At 41.5% G+C, this 19,160-nt stretch overlaps 1 protein-coding gene across 3 annotated transcripts in view; it reads right to left on the reverse strand.

Annotated features, from left to right (window-relative positions):
- The window catches only part of Elmo1 (engulfment and cell motility 1), a 551,061-nt gene that overhangs the window by 243,868 nt on the left and 288,033 nt on the right, over window positions 1-19,160 (reverse strand). For all 3 annotated transcript variants that reach the window (XM_076864020.2, XM_076864023.2, XM_076864025.2), the window contains exon 15: window positions 4,558-4,666. In XM_076864020.2, coding sequence (XP_076720135.1) covers window positions 4,558-4,666 — 109 coding nt within the window. The remainder of the gene's footprint in view (window positions 1-4,557; window positions 4,667-19,160) is intronic.

Raw genomic sequence — 19,160 nt, forward strand, 5'->3', positions numbered from 1 at the left:
TTATACAACGCAGGCTATGGGGATTTGTGAGCCCAACAGGGGTCTCTAAGTATTCTTTTGTGAATTGCCAACTTGTAGAATTGAAACAGAGGGAAAACATGGGCCTTGCTTCCAAAATAACCTTATAGAAAAAGTAGGCTAAAAAGAATACAGTTATCCTTGGGTTCTACAGGGTATCAATTCCAGTACCCCCAGAGGTTTGAAAATCCATAGATGCTCAACTGCCTTGCATAAAATATATCCTACACAATCTTCCCTCATACTTTTAAAATTTAAAAATGTTTCCCATCTTTTTATTGTTTCCATACAATTATACCTAATGGTGGAATCCACTGTTACAGATTCATACATGCACACAATATAACAACATAATTTGGCTAATATCATTCCTGCCTTTATACTTTAATCATCTCTAGATAACTTCCAATACATAATACAATGTAAATACTATGCAGGTGATTGCTATACTATATTGTATACAGAAAAATGACAAGAAAAAATGTTAGTTACATATTCAGTAAAGACACAATTTTTTTTTCCAAATTCTTCAATCCACAGTTGGTTAATCTATGGATTAAAAATCCAGGGACATGAAGGACCAATTATACTAAATTTTTGCCAGTATGTAGAGAGGGATATTGTTCCAGGTTCTGGTTCCAGCTGCCACTTATGTGGGAACACGTTCCCCACCTCATTAAACCTGCAGTTTACTCATAGAAAGTAAAATTCTATCATGTGCAAAAAAAAATCAAAGGAAAACAAAAACAAAATACTACCCATCTTCTAAAGGCAACATCCATTCTCTCAAGCCTCCCATCAACTGCATGAAAAGGTATGATCTTTATTTTATAGATAAAGAATCAGAAGCTCAGAACAGAAGGTCAATGTACCCAAGGCATCCAATTAGGAGCTGGGCTGTCATTCAAAGATGGATTATTCAGGATGTCCAAATACTACCACTCGGCTTCTTCCTACTCGGGTATTCTCAACACCAGTTTGAGCTCAGTGACTTTAGACAGAATGCAGTTAGTGCAGGTCTTCCCTTCATTAATAAACATAGATGGTATTGATCTTAATTAACTCCTGGGGGTTCTACAGACTTCAGTTAAATAACCTTGATAAAGTGCTCTAAGAATATAAATAGACATTATTTTAGACCACACTGTTAGAGATAATATTTGCCTCTTGCAACATCAATAATTGGGAAGTAGAAAAATAGTGATTTTTTAAGGGAACCTTTAAAAATACATAAATATTTGGTATAAGTAACTTAATTGAACATTAATGTGTTTGTTTTGGATGCCAAAATATAATTGGTATTTCAAGAGACCTAAAATTAAAATCAAAAGAGAATCCATTTCTAGAAAATTGAATCTTTGTACTTTTGTAAACTTTCTTTTTTTTCAACCAATTGGATTTTTAATTGCATGCTTCTTTGGTCTCAGTGCTTAAAGAACTAAACTGACCCTGGTCTTTGAGGTCAATTATTAACACAAATCTGAATAGTGCTCTGAACCACAAACTTAGGAATGAGAAAAAATAGATGCATGCAAACCAAAGGAAGATAAATTTGTGTGTGAAACTAATTTTCCTCAGAAGAAAAATAGATATCTTCTTCAACATAAGGGTGCATTCAGATTTGTTTTTCATATTAGTAACTTATTTAATATGGCAATGGGCAAAAAGCAATCTATTAAAAAAGCAATTTTCCTCTTACCATGGGGTGTTTTATCATTTGATGTCTAGCATTCAATCAGAATGTGGCAATCTTTTAATATTTTATGAGCAGAAAACAACTCATTTGGGCATGTAGACTCCAGAAACGTGAAAGTTTTTTGTAAGTCTTGAAAAATATCCTGAATGGCCTTTACAGATGCTGGTAAGAAAAAGGTCAAACTGGAAACTTGAACTTCAAAGTTCAAAACATTGAGAAAATTATGTTTTAGAATAGGCAAACATTTAGGCATTTATTTTAAAATATAATGTATTCATCTCACAGGAAAAAGTATCAGTTCCAACTCATTCCTCCACTTTCTGAAATCTAAGACATTATAGAAGCTCCTGGGGGGACAGGCACTGTATCTGGTTCATATGTATACCATGTGCTCCTGGCACATTTTAAGTGTTGAGTAGATTTTTATTGAACAAATGAATAAATGCATTTGTTGTTTTAGATGAAAGCAAACTGGCCTGACAAGACCAGGACCCAGCCTGACTGCAGACACGCTTGACCAGATGCTGCGTGAGTTGTGGCAGAATGTTAGGGACTTTCTCTTCACCAGAAGGTGGGATATAGAGTAAGCTACAGTGCAAGAAGAGCATCTCCATCACCTCCAGCACTCTCTACAGTATTTGCCTCCATCTCCATTCTGTTATCTCAGTCCAGAGGAATGGGGTTCTGTCCTGCTTCTGGGATTGACTACCAAGTCTTCAAAAGGCCAAGAGAGCTGCTCTATACCTGCCAGGGATCAAAACCTGTCCCCTACTCTATACCTACCTCAACCCTAGGCACACAGCAGGTGCTCCCCGGAGGAAGACAGGGTTCAGACTCTTGCCACCATGGTTCTCCTCTGCCCACAAGATAGGGACCCACAGACCCAAAACTCTGCCTAAATTAGGGCTGCCTCTACTCTGTCCAGGCACACTGTGGAAATTAGCTATGTTTTCCAAGTCAATCCCTCCAGGTTGAATATTATCTGCCCCCAAGAGAATCTTCTCACAGATAACTCCATGATCTTAGCCACAAAATGAAGACAACCCACCCAGACCATCACCCAAAATATGACCAACCATTTTTGGATATTTTGCCCTGGGGAAAAATCGGGGCTATAAGAGGATAGTGAGGTTGGTGAGTAATTTCCCCCAAAGATACATGGTCCTAAGTGGCAGAGAGGAGAGAACCCAGCTTTTCTCCACCAACAACATTCTCCTGCTTCTACATCATATCACTATGGTAGACACGTCCACGGGGGAAAGGAGAAGAGCAGAAAGCTGGGTACCTCCTGCTGCCCTGGAGAGGACAGCAGACAGCCACAGTGTCACTGGGTAGAAGGGAAGGGCTGGTGAGAGAAAGGGGCGATGCAGGGCAACAACTTGAACCCAGAAATCAGAGCCTAGAATAACAGGATTGTTTCCCAGTTCCAAAAAATTTCAGATGGGCTTGAGATGCTTTAAATTGAGTGACTTTCAACAATTCCCCCTTCTGAAACTGAGATAAACATGAAATTGTCACAGCGATCAGGTGGATAGATCCAGTGGGATTTGTGTGATTTAGGACTTCCATCCTAAGTTGAATAAACAGTAAGCGTTACTGCAGCCTGCGATCTTAGGAGCTAGTTTAATTAGGGGGTGGGACAGATAACTCATGTCCAAGATTGAAATCTTAACATCTGATAAAAAGTAAATGAGAGGAGATTAACACAGAAATCTCCAGGTTAGGTTGCTACTATCGTAATGTGAAAATGCGCTGTTTGGGTCACCTAAAAGTAATGAACTTCATGCAGTTCCAGATCAAAGGTCAGTTTCTTCTCAGGACCCGTCCTCACTGGAGGGTGACAAGGCCGTCTGCTTGGTCAAACACACTCAAACTCTTAGCCTTTGCTAAGTACTGAATTTTCTAAGTTGATCTCCGCAGCAGCTTTAATCAGTCCTACAGTGTATATAAAGATCACCCCCCTTTTCAATTTAATCATTGGATTCCTTCCCATTCATCATTCTAGACCACTATTTTAAGTTCTCAAGCAGAAGACTGCATATTTATGCTTTCCCAATAATACCAAACACCCCAATGACCTCCTGATATAAAGAGTCTTCTCCAGCACTGACGTTATTAAGGCTAAGAGCAAAGATTTAGAAGTTTGCTGGCTCCATAGATGTGGGAGAGAGTCGAAGTCAGCCACTTTAAGGATGTCAACATTGACAATGAGATTGGGGAAAGGTTAAGTCATATCCACCTTCATTGGCTAAAGCCAAATTTTTCCAATGAGCAACAGACAAGAAAACTGGCCTCTCCTCTTTCTCCAGCCATCCTCTTGCAAAATTTACAATATAAGTAAGAAAAAGAGCCATAAGCATATCTCTGACTATATTTTTCAGTTGCAGCTACCCATTTTCTTCAATAATTCCTTTTCCTTAGAGAAAGTACTCTGTACAACCGAAACACTAGGAGCAAGAGAATTTCATTAAGGTATTCAATTTTTCTTTATAGAGAAAAATGGTTTTGAAAGAAAGAAGAGAAAATGATCTACTGGTAGATTATGAACTGGAATTAAAAAAAAAAAAGAGTTCCACATTTTCCTAACCTGCAACAAGACTGCTATGATATACATTCATTTTTAACATATTTGAAACTCAGTCATAATATCTGCAAAATTCTCCACTCTCATAGGTTTCAATGTTTCTATCCAGAACAGACACTGTAAACCCGAGCCAAAGAATAACTGATCCAGAGTTGTGATCGTGAGAAGCAGTCAGCACCTTGGGATTCTTTGCATAGGTTGGGGACCTACAGCTGGGTGCTGCCAAGCTTCCCACCATGTGGCAAACAAGAGTACTTACGCAGCTCGCCCACTTTCAATATCTCACACAGCATCTTGGTCAGCTCTATACTACTGCGGCCAAAGGGACACTCATGCTTATCTTCTCGGCTACTGTTCTCCAGCACAATCTGCAGTGGAAAAGGATATAGGTCAGAAAGGGAAGTCAGTGGCTGAAAAGACCCAGAACACTGGCTCTGTTCCAATAGAGGAGCTCCAGATCCCCAAACTAAGATTGTCAGGGCCAGGGCAAAAAAAGCACATAACATTGAGTATGCAGGACCCTGAATTCTCAAGTTTTCCAAATCTCCCACAACAACTCTCTCTGATTTAATCAGGAAATATTTTGCATCTTGGTTTCCATTTGCATAGAGGTACCTGTGGGGAATTTTTCAAAATAGTGCATTGAAGTTTTTTTTTTCACTTTAAGTGACAATACTACAGTCCTGTCGTTCCAATCCTAGCCTCCCTTTCTTGGGAACAGCAAAATCTTCTGTGGCTTCAATTCCTATGTTTCAATTGCACATTTCCTGTGGAGGTTTCTATGTTCTTGCAAGATCTCACCCCTGGCATTAGGTGACTGAACCACTTCTGTGGGACATGTGACACAAAATGGACCAAACAGAGTCCCTCCCTGAGCCATCTCCTAAAAGGGGAAAAATGGTCCACCTATGCTGATGGCGGTCAGGTCAGAAGTTACCCAGATGTTGGCCTGCAAAAAAAATGAAAAAGAAGCCCAAGCGCAAAGAGAAACAGATGAGAATAGTATTTGGGTCGCGGAGTCCACTTATTCCTGTAGCAGAGCTACTTCCCTGTCCTCATGGTTTGTTTACTTGGTTCTTCCTCTGAAAATCCTTTATTTCATCTAAGAAATTCTCCTCTTTCCTTAGGCACCTCAATATGTTCCCATCACTTAAATTTAAGGAAAATATTCTACACAGAGATTAAATAAGATCAGAACAGAGCAACAAAACACTCAGGTAACTAAACTTCTAATTCATGTCACAAAAGGAAAAATTCCCAAGAAGGCTAGTTATTTCTCTGTCTTATACGCCATTTGTTCATGTCTAAAGTTGTTCCTGAAACTCTTCTGCAGTAAGCAAGAGTTGCCTGGTACCTCCACAGTGAGGCGCTGCAGAGACTGGCTGCCCCTTTGTTTCCCCTTTGCTCTGGGGTGGACATAATTTTAGTGTCCCCTAAGGCTTCATGTGTTGAAATTCCATCCCCACTATGAGGTATTAAGACAGGGAAACTTAATCTGACCATGATGTTTAGAGATGGACCTTTAGGAGGTCATTAGGATTAGATAAGGTCATTAGGGTAGAGCCCCATGACTGAATACTGGTAGCTTTATAAGAAAAGGGATCAAAATCAGAGAAGACACACATGTATAATCCTTTTCCCTTGCCATGTGATATGCTGTACCACCTCAGAACTCTGATAGCAGGAAGGCCATCACCAGATGTAGGTTCTTAACCAGAAACCTCTAGAACTGGGAGCAAAATAAATCTTTTTTATTGTACCAAGTTATCCAGCATCAGGTATTTCACTATAGTAACACAAAACAAACTGACACCTATCTAGATTCTGGGTAGCAAAGTGGTGGGGATGGTATTTGATCAACTTATTCAACTATACACGTGTGTGTGTATGTGTGTGTGTGTGTGTGTGTGTGTGTGTGTGCATGCACACTCACACACACACACAGTTTTTTTTTTCAGAGCTGAGAATAGAACCAGGGCTTCACACACAGTTGGCAAATGTTCTACCACTGAGGTAATATCCCTAGCCCTTAATCAACAATATTAATCAAGTACCTCTTATTTTACCAGGAAGATAGCTGGGCCTCATCAGATGAGGAACCAGGTAAGTAAAATTCCTGACCTCTGAGTATTCATTACAATTAAAGTGAGACAGATCAAAAACAAAAGAGGTAGCTACAGGTCATCACAGGGGCTAATGAAAATAAAATAACATAATTTAAAAAAGAAAAAAAAAACTTATGGTAAAAAGTGACAAGGAAATCTTCAGGGAGAGAGTTTAGATGACATGTTCAAAGGAGGTTCTCTGACTATTGAGAATCAAAAGATGAGAAGAGGAGCTTTGCTATATCAAGGTCTGTAAGAAAGAAGACACTGCAGATAGAAGGATCAAGGTCAATGTTGCCTGAGGGGAGCTGGGTGCATTTCAGGCAGCCCAGCACACTGCCTGATCTACAGCATAGAGGAACTTGACCTGGTATGGGGCAACTTCCAAGACCTGGAGGGGCCAGTCCGGAGCAGAGTGAGCAGGGAAGCCCAGATGGTAGGGGAGAGACCCAGAGGGAGCAAGGAAGGCAAGGAGGGGAAGGCCCTTAAGAAAGAGAGATCCGAAGAAGTCAACTTGGAGAAAGGGAAGAAGAAAGCCGAGGGGGTGGGTGTGAAGGAAAAGTAAGCACAAGAGCTGTCTTATTGAGGCAGGCAGGGTAATTACAAAGAGGAGTGATAAGGACAGCTCATTAGAGGGTTGAGTTATTTAAAACTAAAGGAGTGGGAATTTAATAAAAATGTGCTCCAATTATTTTCTGTATAAACACCATAACAATCACACACACACACACACACACACACACACACACACACACACAATTACACACATTTGGCAGTACTCTAATGACAAAGTGAACTGTTTCCATCTATGGATGTTCCTTGCCACTTGACACTTCTACCTGACCCTACGGATCACATTCACAGCTGGCACGCTGGATCTTGACTTTACGTGATGTATCACCAGCAGTTTTCACAGCCTTCGTGATCATCCACGGAGCTGATGAACTATGCCATTTCATGGGATTTTTCAACCATTTGTAACGTACGCTCCCATGAATAATTATACATAGAATATCATCATGAACACAGCCTTCACTCTCCTTGAGAGGGATGATGAAAAATGCTTCCTTACAATCTCTCCAGGTAGGTAGCACATGTTCTGGGCTGGTTTTTCTCGAAGAAAGCAGAAGGGGAACTCCAACTACACCCTTTCTCCTAGCAGGCAGTGAAGGGCCATGGCTGGAGTCCTGGAAAGTCCCATTTCCCAGTGCCTGGTCTGCCACGAAGAATCTCCTTAGACCCATGTCTGAATCACCCTCTTTCTCTTAAGGGAATCCTTCCTGGTTCTAACCCAGGGATTTCAGTTCAGGGAAAGCAGGAAGGGAGAACAACTAAGTCCCCATCAACCAGGGAATCATATATCTCTTATAAAAATCCTATGTTTGAGACATCCAGATCAGTAAGCAAATCTGAATCTCCTGATGATGGGAAGACGAATGGGGGCCGGGGAGGGGAGCACGACAGTGAGAAGACGGGCATAAAGAAAAGACAGGAGACAGGTAGTTTTCAGCTGGCTCTGGGATCCCGGCTCCCAGGGAGCACATTCCCTTGTATTTCACATTAACATTCTATTAACATTTCATGAGCGCATCAATATTTAATGAGGATGTGATCCGCATACACTGTAGGTAGAATTACTGCAGCCATAAATGTTCGGAAAACATTTCCAAGGCACAGTTTATTAGCAGGCACTAAATTAAGTGGTAATTTAAGTAATCAATATGTAAATCCGCTGGAAGAAGCCCTTCTCTTTACTTTTTAATGCACTGTCCATCTTCTCATATTTACCCACCCAAAGAAAAATAAACCCTCCTTCCTGACTGATTTCTGTAGTCAAAAAAAAATCCAGATATTTAAAGTTGCTTCAATAAGCTTTAAGATCGAAATTCTTACAAGAATACCTTAGAAAAGACTGTGGTTATGTCTCCTACCAATTAGATATTACTATAGTGAGAAGTCATTCTTAAATTAGATAGAGATTTTATTTTTTTAAAACACACTGATACATCTATATACACCTTCAATATTCTGGTATTAACCAATGTCCACTTGAGATGTTTAGAAAAGTTCCCTTGGAAATACCAAGGCATATTTTGTACCCTTATTTCCCCTTTAGTCTTCACTTTAAGAGCAAATATTCTGGAACAGAACCCACAAAGAATGAAATACTAAAACCTGCTATTGTCACTCAGCATATACCAAAAGAAGTTGTAACTCTCTGCATGCTTTGTAAAATAGACAAACATCTGTCCTCGGGCCCCTTGTCAACCTCACAATACTGTACGATGTTGTGTATTTTATAAGATGCTTCATACAGTGTATTTACACATTCTCTACCAACTTTTCATCACCAAATCTCTTCCTTCCTCTTTATAGTTTACAAATTGGTTTCACATAAGTACTGCTGTGAAACTCAATGCATTTCGTGCCTAAGGAGGCTGAGGGAACTTTCCTTAATTTCCTCTGTCTTGAAATTAAAAGGAATAGCTGAGTCCCAGCTCCTCCTAGACAGAACTATAAGGTTCTCTTTCATTTCATTTATCCCCTAAAGATCAGTGACCAAAGAGGCTGTGGAGTATCCCCTCAGATTTTATATCCATAAATTCTGAGCTCCCCTTAGAATGCTGAGTATTTCTTCTGGTCTTTCTGCAATTATGCAGGTCAGGAACCCTTTGGCTTGGCTTGACCATTCAGTGCTGAGGAGAAACCCAGCCAGCCCCCCTCTGGCTGCAAGGACCACCCTCACACTCTTATTTTGTTTCCAGCATTAACCTGCTGATGTATACCCTGTTGGCTGTACCTCACCCACTTCCTACTGCTTTGTGGAAGCTATCTCCACCAGGGCAAACCCAATCCATTCTGTGGCCCAAAGCCATCTCTAGAGGACACCTTTGAAGGCGTCCTGTCATCTACAGGCTTCCCTCCCTTCATGATCTTTTGACTTTAACCTGCAGTCAGTACGTGTGTCCTCCTCACAGGCCACTGGGATCTGTGTGAGAAGTCATGTGGTGTCCTCTCCAAAGAGAAGGGATTGTAGATACTGCCCAGTTCTGATCCCAAGGCTGAATAGTGTGGAGATCCAGGCAAAGTTGCCACTAACTCATGGAGGCTTAAGCAAGTCATTGCAACTCTGTGAGCCATGTGGACTCGAAATGCATTGAGTTTCACAGCAGTACTTATGTGAAGCCAATTTGTAAACTATAAAGAGGAAAGAAGAGATTTGGTAATGAAAAGTTGGTAGAAAATGTGTAAATACACTGTATGATATGTAAATACACCCAATTCATGGGATTGCTGTGCCTGTCAAGCTACACACGAAGGCACAGTACCCAAAACAAACTCATGGAGCTTGTGTTCATTATCTCTCTGTTGCCCTCCCACTTCCATTCCCACGTGGCCCTTGGCCAGCATTTCACACAACAACCAGCAACTAAACCAAAATCATGAAAGCCGTGAGGTTGGCTGTCTGATGATGGGCCTCTCAGGACATAAGAAAGTAAGCCAGACACCTTCTCGTCACTTGAGCATAAGATGCACAGCCCAAAATTGGTGTCCTCACCTACTTATGTTGAAAGTGCATGACAGGTAGCTGCATTCAAGCAGAAACCTCCACAGGAACACAAGGTGCTGCCAGCAGAGAGAATAAGCAAGAACCCCAAAGAACAAGTCACTCCATGGCATGACGCTTCCACAGGGAAGTCCTAATCCTGAGCAGTTCCAACCAACATCTGACCTCAGACCCCCTGGCAACCTCCCAATACTATCAAACCCTTCTCTTGCCACCAGTTAAAGGAAATGACCACTTTGACACATTTTAAGCAAACAAATAAACTTAAGAGATGAAACTAAATTTTTAGCCAGGAGAGCCCCCCATACCCTGACGAAGATGCCCAGAATGAAGCTCCTGCCCCTACCTCACCCCCCACCAAACCCAGACCTCTCCCAAGTCAAAGAGTAACCTGGCTTTATTTCTTCTTACAGAAGCTTGGGAGCCACGAAGGAGTCACTTCTCCTCCATTCTCCCTTGGCACCAATGCTCATGGCGACTGGTCCCCAGAAAGTCAGAGACAAGCACTGGGAAGAACACTAAGTAGCCTCGAGGGGGCTGCACACAAGGTTAATTGTGATCATGAATTGTAAGCAAGGCCAGGGAATTAAACAAACAGAGTCCTAATAGGATGATTTCAAATGGGCAAAGAAAGAACATTAAAATTATAGTAAGTCTGCAGAACAGAAAAACAAAACAGAACAAATTAGAAGAATAGGCTGCTAGTCCAGATCAGCATAGAAAGGAAGTGAGGCTCCAAGGAAAATAATCCTAAAAGAAAAAAACTTTAAGGGTGCAGATAAGATGACAGCAAAAGATAAACAGCAGCTGATATTTATAGATGGCTGGTGTTTATCCCCCAGACCTGTTCTAAGAGCTTTGCATTGATTGTCTCATTTCACACAATGCGCGCACACACACACACACACACACACACACACACTAACAGCAGAAATGCTACACCATTCCACTTTACAGATGGGGAATCAGGCAAAGAGATGTTGAGTAACTTGTTAAAGGACACACCGCACAGAAATAAAAAAGACCCATCACAGGAACTTAGGTGGCTGACCCCAGAATACACATTCCTAGTTACTAACTCCTGCTGAAAAACAAGAAAAGGTAAATAGTAATGAAGGTTTGATGAGGAAAGGGCTTAACATGAAACAGATGTGTAAACAGCACCGTGACTCTGGACAGAAACAAACCTCCTGTATCTACTTCTAACAAAGTCTATTTCTTGGTGACTGTGCACATTGCTTAACCTCAGTTTTCTTGTGTAAAAAAATGGAGGCAGGAATTCTACCACAAAGGGTTATAAACTAAACCCTTTTCAGTCTTATAATTTTTTTTAATCTTATAAAGGGTTATAAGATTAAATGAAAACACAATTCGTGCCCCAAACACAGCAAATATTGGACAATGATGATGGTTGATACCAATAGTGTTCTAACAATGCCATGAACTGTTGTTCTTGGGCATTATCATTTGCATTTCTGAAATATTCTTTTAGCAGCTAGGGTAAAGCTATTGGGAAAAATGCAGCGGAAAGCAAAACACAATTTGTACAGATTAGTAACTGCTCTTTGGCAAAATGAGGACTTGAGTGGAATAAACATTATTTCTGACTTAGATGGGTCCCCTGAAGTTCTTGCAGCACCTCTTTGTAACAGTGGTTCTGACTTTAGTGTGCATCAGAATTCCCTGGAGGGCTTATCAAATGCAGATCTCTGGACAGTTCCTGTGAGGGTGATTTAGTTGGTCTAGGGTGGAACCCAAGAAAATAAGCAAGTCAGTAAGCCAAACCCCAAATACTTCTGAGCTACTGCAGGGGATTGAGGATGAGAATATTGCAAAAGAATCGAAGAGAATATTTAAAGGTTATTTTTAGCAACATCCTTCACCTTCCCTGAGTCTTAATTGGCCATTATGATGATGAGCTGTAATAGGTTTTCAGAAGGTCAAAAACAACTGTGTTAGGGGTATCAGTGTAACTGACCACCAAGGAAAAGAACACCCAGAGCAAGGTGTGCAAAACCTTCAGGAGCTATTTCCAAGGGCCAAAGAACAATGCATTCCAGGAAGAGGAGGGAAAAAAATTCAGAGGTCAAATTGGTGAAAATACAAAAGTGGAAAATGCACACAGGGAACTGAGATAAATAACAATCTGGACAAATGAGAGGAATGGAATAAAACCCAGCTAATGAGGTGAAATGCTTCTAGAATAAAATTAGGCAATTGCACATACAGAGGCATAATAAAGGACATAAATATAAAATGGCAAGGAATTGACTGGGTAATGGTGTAGTAATTAAAGCCTGGAGGTTCATAATAGACCTCGAATTGAACATTAATCAACCAAAAAGAAATGCTCCCCGCACTTTGATATACAGCAACAAAAGCCAGACTTGTGAAACACCTAGCAATCAGAGCCAGGCTCTGCTGAAAGGCCCTCCCTTTGAATATTCAAGTGAGTGGAACAGAAGGTATTAAAACACAGCGAGAGAACAACTTGTGTTTATATGTGCACAGTGACTCAATATCACCGAGGGAGGCCCAGGAACCAGCTCTGTTGACCACTCCAAGGCCAGCAGGTCCCTATTCCTCAGCAGACACCTCCGCGCTGGCATCTCTCCTCTCCCAGGCCTGCACAGTGTTCCTGGATCCAAGGATGGCTGCAGGGGTGGAGGGCATCTTCAGGCACCATCACAGGTTTGTTTATTTAAAGAAGTGGTTCTCTAAACTGAACATGCATTAGAATCCTCTAGAAACATATTAACATACAGATTGCTGGGCCCCACCCCGAGAATTGTGTTTCATTCTGTGATGGAACCAAGAATATGTGTTTCCCAGGTAATACGGAGGCTGCTAGTTTGGGACTGTACTTCAGGAACCACTGATTTAAAGGCACTTCACATATTGGGCTGAGGATGTGGTTCAGTGGCTGAGCACTTGCTTAGCATGCATGAAGTCTTGGGTTTGATCCCCAGCACCGCAAAAACATTAATTTAAAAAGGTATTTCACATCGATCCTCCCAGCTTCCATCATTAGCAAACCTCTGGTTTCTAAAGACATGCAAAGAAGTGAGAGTCGATGGAAAAAGCAATAAATCTGGTAATTGTTTTTTTGTCTGTGACTAATAAAAATATTGGTAAGTGAAAAGCCCTAGAGAGAGAATGCAGATAGTTGGTTGCCAGAGGCTGGGGAGAAGGGAACTAGGAAGCAAATTGCTTATTGTATACCATGTTTTGTGTTTTTTTTGGAGGAGGGGTGAGCAATGAAAATGTCTTGGAAGTAGATCGAGGTGATACATGGATAACATTGTGAATGTCTAAGTGCTACGGACTAGTTCATTTGAAAAGGGTTACTTTTATGGTATGTGAATTTCAAAAATTCTTTTAAAAAGTCTAACTGTAGATCAAACAATTACCATGTGTAAACTCTCAAGTGTTTCGCTCATTTGTTCCTCACCAGCCACTGAAACAGGATTACATTTCACAGATGAGGAAATCAAGACCCTAGAGCTTAAGTAAATTGGCTGCGGTTTAGAACTGACCAGATAGGATCACTATAGGTGATGGTTTAGAAATGGCTCAGTCAATTTCTTGCCATTTTATATTTATGACCTTTATCATGTCCCATAGGAGGCCCAAGGACAGAGCACAGGGTTGTAATGGTGAAGCCTCACCGCATCATATGCAATCTCCTGATGGAAAACTATTCCAAAGTACTCTGCCTAAATGCAAACCAAATGCACTTCTTTGCTGTTGTTTCTGGAAAGTCACATTTTAAATTACTGTACAGACATTATCTATCAAACTTTAAGGTATTCACATAACACTGGGGGAGCTTGTTAAAATGCAGTTTCTGATTCAGCAGGGTGAGGTGGGGTCTGAAGTCCACCTCTCTAACAACCTCCCTTAATGCTGTTGCTGCAAGTCCAAGGTCCACATTTTGAAAAACAGAGCACTGCTTCCTCAAATTTCTCAGCTGAATTCTAGGTCTCCACTTCCACCTCCCCAAATCCCTACAATACTTCCCTCTTTCATTGGTTCATTCATTGGAAAGATATCTTAAGCATTTATTATTGTGGGGCAACTTGCTAGATGCTTTGTAAAAAAGCATGCGTGAGGTACTAAGCAACTCAGTGAGACCCTGTCTCTAAATAAAACTCAAAATAGGGCTGCGAATATAGCTCAGTGATTGAGTGCCCCTGAGTTCATCTCCCAGTACAAAAAAAAAAAAAAAAAAAAAGTATGCATGAACTAAATAACGACTTGAGGGATTTATAGTCTATTTGGAAGATAGGGATTTATAATCTATTTGGAAGATAAAAGGGGATGGATTCTGTGGGGCAGGCAGACCTTCACATCCTAGTCACCTCTTTGAGGTGCTTCTTTAATGTTTGCATTGTTTACAGGAAAGCATCAGGGATGTAGATGGGGTGAAGTGGGCAAGGAGGGGGAGCCTTGTGGAGAAGGTGAGCTCTTAGTCCCATCTTGAAGGGGAAGACATGGATGCCAGCCTCTCTCTCCAGAGGCATCTTTTTAACATTTTAAACCACAGTGACTGATGGAATGCAATAAAGATTAATTACAACTGGGAAATGGATGCTGAATGAAGGCAAAGAAGCCCCTCTGCATCTTGGGCAATATTAGCAATAAATCTCAGGATCACAGGGCTCAACATTCATTACTGAATACAAATGCCTACCATCTCCTTCACCAGAATGCAAAGACACCAAGAACGCTGGGCTTTGCCTGGCAGTCACCGTTGGATGAAAAATTAAGCCTGACATTTCTCAAGCCTGGTTTCATACTGAGAAATTGTCACCACTGTGTCAACAGTTATGGAAGTCTCAAAATAAAGTTACCTTGCACATATATTGTCTGAAACACATTTGGATGTAACTTGTGATACTAAACAAACACCTTCTAGGAGAGCCAGTGGCAAAGTGGATTCCTCCAAGTCAGCTCCCCACTTCCCTTTCTCACTTAGCTCATAAGAGTTAGAAATTCACAGTGTAGGGAATGGATCGGAGGAGATGGAAAGGTGAGTAGAGACAACTCCTTCCCATCATTCTCTTCTGACAAATAATAAGCCAGCCATTTCAAAAACGTATTTTCCAATGGGAAATGTTACTTCTATTGTTACATACTAATTTAGCTACAATGGGAAAATTATTGACTGAAACCCAATTAAGAAATTAGGCCATAAGTAGTTTTATTTGAAGTTAAAGGCATGTGAAAAGAAAATTGCTTTTTTTAAAAAACTTATTTTATTATTAAATCTAACTTTTTAAGTGGAATTCATCTCACTAGGTCTCATTCTGCCTCAGAGTCCCAAATCTTGGCTACTTCTGCAAGAGGAAGGAGCCCAGCTGTGGGAGAGCCCTCCTACAGGAACAGGCCCAGATGTGGATCCCTCCTATGGAAACTGCATCTGTGACACCCCTCCCCACACTTCCCCTCTAACACCTTTCCCAATTTTTCTTCTCCTTTAGATTCTCCTCAAATGTTACTTTCTCCAGTTAAATGCCTTACATAATTCCTTCCTTTAAAGGCCTGTGATTTTTTTTTTTTTAATCTGTATCTTCCTTTCAGCAATTCTCCCTTTTGCCCCCAATTGGGGTGAAGTGTGTATACCTTATCTTTCCTGACAAGGTCAAGCTATGGCTTCCTCACCTCTGAACCTCTCATACTGCAGCAGAGTGTGGCATACAGTAGGCACTTATGAATAAAATAGTTAGCCACAACAAATGGTAAGCAGAGGACAGAGTTCTGGCCCCTGGTTGGACAGGCTGTGCCCCACAGTGACTATGGAGACCTCCACCTTCCCTGGTTCTCCTAGGAGAGTTTCCATGACTTATTTGTTCTTTATCTTCAGATGAAATTAAATCACAATAAGGCAAAATCATCTTGCTATCCTCTGTCACCCACAGTCCCATCTCAGACCCAGGGCTCAGGCAAGGTTCCCAGACCCTCCACCCTCGCTAGTCATCATGAGCTGGCTCAGGGGTCCAGCAGCTCCTCGGCAGTCGGTACATGGCATCTGCATACGCTATCCAAGCTGTGGAGGAAAGTGCACTTGGAAACTACCAGGGTGTCAACTTCACATGCCTGGTGCACCCCTGGGGACAATGTGGCTAGATGGAAGGGCACACTCAGAAGTGGATTCTCTTCAGGCCAAAGCCCAGGTTCCAAAGGCCCATTTGTGCAAACTGTGTGCTCAACCTTCTTTGTGTATTGGGAAGAAATAAACATTTACAGAATGTTGGAATGTGTGAAAAATGTCCTTAGTTGTGTGTTTATGGAAAACACTTGGCAAGTATTTGCTCTAAATGCTTCCTGTAGATGCTGTGAGTGAGAACCAGCAGGAATATATATGGGATGACAGACAGCCAATTCCCATGACAAAGGAAGGTCCCCTACCACAGATGCCTGCTGCCTGACTCCACCTTCAGATCATCCACAAAGGAGGCCCCAGGAATGCAGGTGGGTGGGTGGGGGGAGGCAAAGAGCTGTGCACTCCACAAGCAGTACAGGGAGCAAAACCACTGAGTGTTTCCTAGGTGATAATGCCCCCCAGGATTCCCTCCCTCAGGCACAGTGGTTAGCATCTCTGATTCCAAGTGCCCTGTTCCAGATGGAAACATGCCCTGAACTCCCACTTCATCTTCCTTGCCTGAAGCCTGGCCTCACTTGACTCAAGGACACTTTCAGGTGAAAAGGGGACATTGGAAAACAAACTATTTATTGAGAGCAGGATGAATAGGGACATTTCTTTTAATTCCTCTCTAAGACCTCTGAAGATAAGGATAGAGAGGGAAGAGGGTACCATATGCCGAGGCAATGAATGACTATGGTCTTCCTAGGGAGCAACCCAGAGCAGCTCAAAAAAGGCCCTCTGGAATGAAGCCAGTGTCCTTCTTTCTGCCACATGAGGGACACATTGCTACCACAGAGGGGCTGGCTATTTTGAGTTTCTCGTTAGTCCACCTAATAAACAGCACAAGGGTTGAAATATTAGGGAGAACAATCATCTACAGGTTTATATACCCATGAACTACCTTTCTTCTTCATTTCAAAATTCTTTTTTTGTTTTTAATTTGTTCTAATTAGTTATACATGATGGTAGAATTCATTTTGACACATTGAACACAAATGGAACACAACTTCTTCCTCTGGCTGTCCATGGTGCACTGGTAGTGTAATCACACACATATATAGAGTAAAAATGTCCATCTCATTCCACCATCCTTCCCATCCCCACCGCCCTCTGCACAAAACTCTTTCTTTAAAAAAAAAAAAAAAAAGAAGGAAAAAAGACACAAATCCAATGTGCTTAAGCTTTTTAAGGCAAAGAGGCCAGCTGCTTGGCTCTGCTCCTATTCACGCAGGTGCCCACTTTGGCCTCTCCCTCACAGCCTCACCTTCAGCACAACCCCTCTCCCCTGCCTAAAGCCTAACATCCTTCCACAGCAATTTTTGTGCTGATTTACAAAGTTATTTCCTTTAAGAACATTTCTAGAAATGGAAAGGTTAAGTTGAAAGGTTTCAGCATTTTCACCGCTGAAAATATGTAGATAAACCATCATCTAAGAAATGTGTGTCATTTCACGCTCCCCAAAGCAACATGGGAGAGTTTCCTATAAAAATCATTTCACGGGCTCATCTGGACTTAGGGTGGGTAAAGAAAATTCTGTGTGTCCCCGACACTGTCCTCAGGTGGAGAAGAAATAGCCAGCGGGCCCAAAGGCTCTCCTCTTCAGCGCCATTGCTGCAGACCTCCTGCACAGCCATCAACCTGATTCAGGTGCCCCCATTCCCAGTGGTGGGGAGGATGGAGATTTACCTGTAGGTGCCCACTGGTGCCCTGAGAGAATTGGTAAGACAGAGAATGTCCCTCATTTAACTCTATGACTGCTTGGCCATGTGAACACAGGACTCACCTACTGAAAGCAATCAGACCCCTCCAGTTAACTCCTCAAATTCTCCAGAGTTGTCTTACTGCTGAGAGGAGCAAGCAAGACAATGCATGAAAAGGTAGAGGCTCTTGAGGGATCTCTAAGCCACATGTGAGAGGAAGCTAAGCAGAACTGCTTGACCTTCAAAAGGCCTGCAAGCCTGGAATTGTTGGTAGCTTGACATCAACCATGAGAGACTATTTATATGACAGAAACTGGCAAGCACCCCATGCTACAGGGAGAATATTTTTTTAACTTATTTATTTTCACTCCCTTGAACTGGCCATGAAGTACTAAAACATTTCCACTAGAACCGCCTGGATCCAAAGTCCAACTTTGCCATTTACTATTTATTGTAATAAGGCACAAGCTACTTAACCTCCCTGAACCACTGGTGCCCTCATCTGCAGAATGGGTACAATAACAGTGTCCACCCTGGAGAGTGACTGAGAAGTCAAGTAGGGAATACATGTAAAATGTTCATAACAGTGCGGGACACACATTCATCACTCAATAAATTTTAGGGCTTTTTGTTTTGTTTCATTTGGGGGTATTTATTTATTTATTTACTTTTGGTTATTGCCATCTACAGACCCCCACGCTACCAGATTATGAATAGAATTGACACTTCTATACAAAATAATTAACTAAACTTTTTTCTTATAATTATTGTCTGAGGCTGAACTCATGTCTAGCCTTGTACCATGCACATGTCCTCACAATTTTAATAACCAAGGCATTGCATAAGGCTTAATACCACGTAGCTTCGACCTTGGACATCAGATGGTCCCACCAGCTCATCAAAAAAATTCTTTCCCAGTTAAGCTTCAGCTGTGATCCTTTGGCACTTTCACTTAGGACCATTAAAGACAAAACAGGGGAAGGAGGAAGCAACACATTGTCCCTTTTATCACCTCAGGGATTCTACACAGCATATCCTTCATCATTCACTTAATGAATCCAATGATTCAATTAAATTAAATGATTCAATGATTGACAGTGAGGGCACAGGGCAAAAGAGACAGTCCCTGCTTAAATGTTTCATGATTAAGGAAGATAAGGATTGGATAATAAAACATAATATCTAATTCCAAACTAATGCTCCTAAAGGTCGTAGCACAGAAACAGAAACAATAAAAGAGGAGCCTGAAGAATGAGGAATGGAATATAAGTGGACATGGTGGTGGCTGGAGAAATGAGAGGCAAAGTCTCATGGCACGGGAGTATCACCATCTGAATGGTC

Source organism: Callospermophilus lateralis, chromosome 1 (genome assembly GCF_048772815.1).
Source record: "Callospermophilus lateralis isolate mCalLat2 chromosome 1, mCalLat2.hap1, whole genome shotgun sequence".
Lineage (NCBI taxonomy): Eukaryota > Metazoa > Chordata > Mammalia > Rodentia > Sciuridae > Callospermophilus > Callospermophilus lateralis.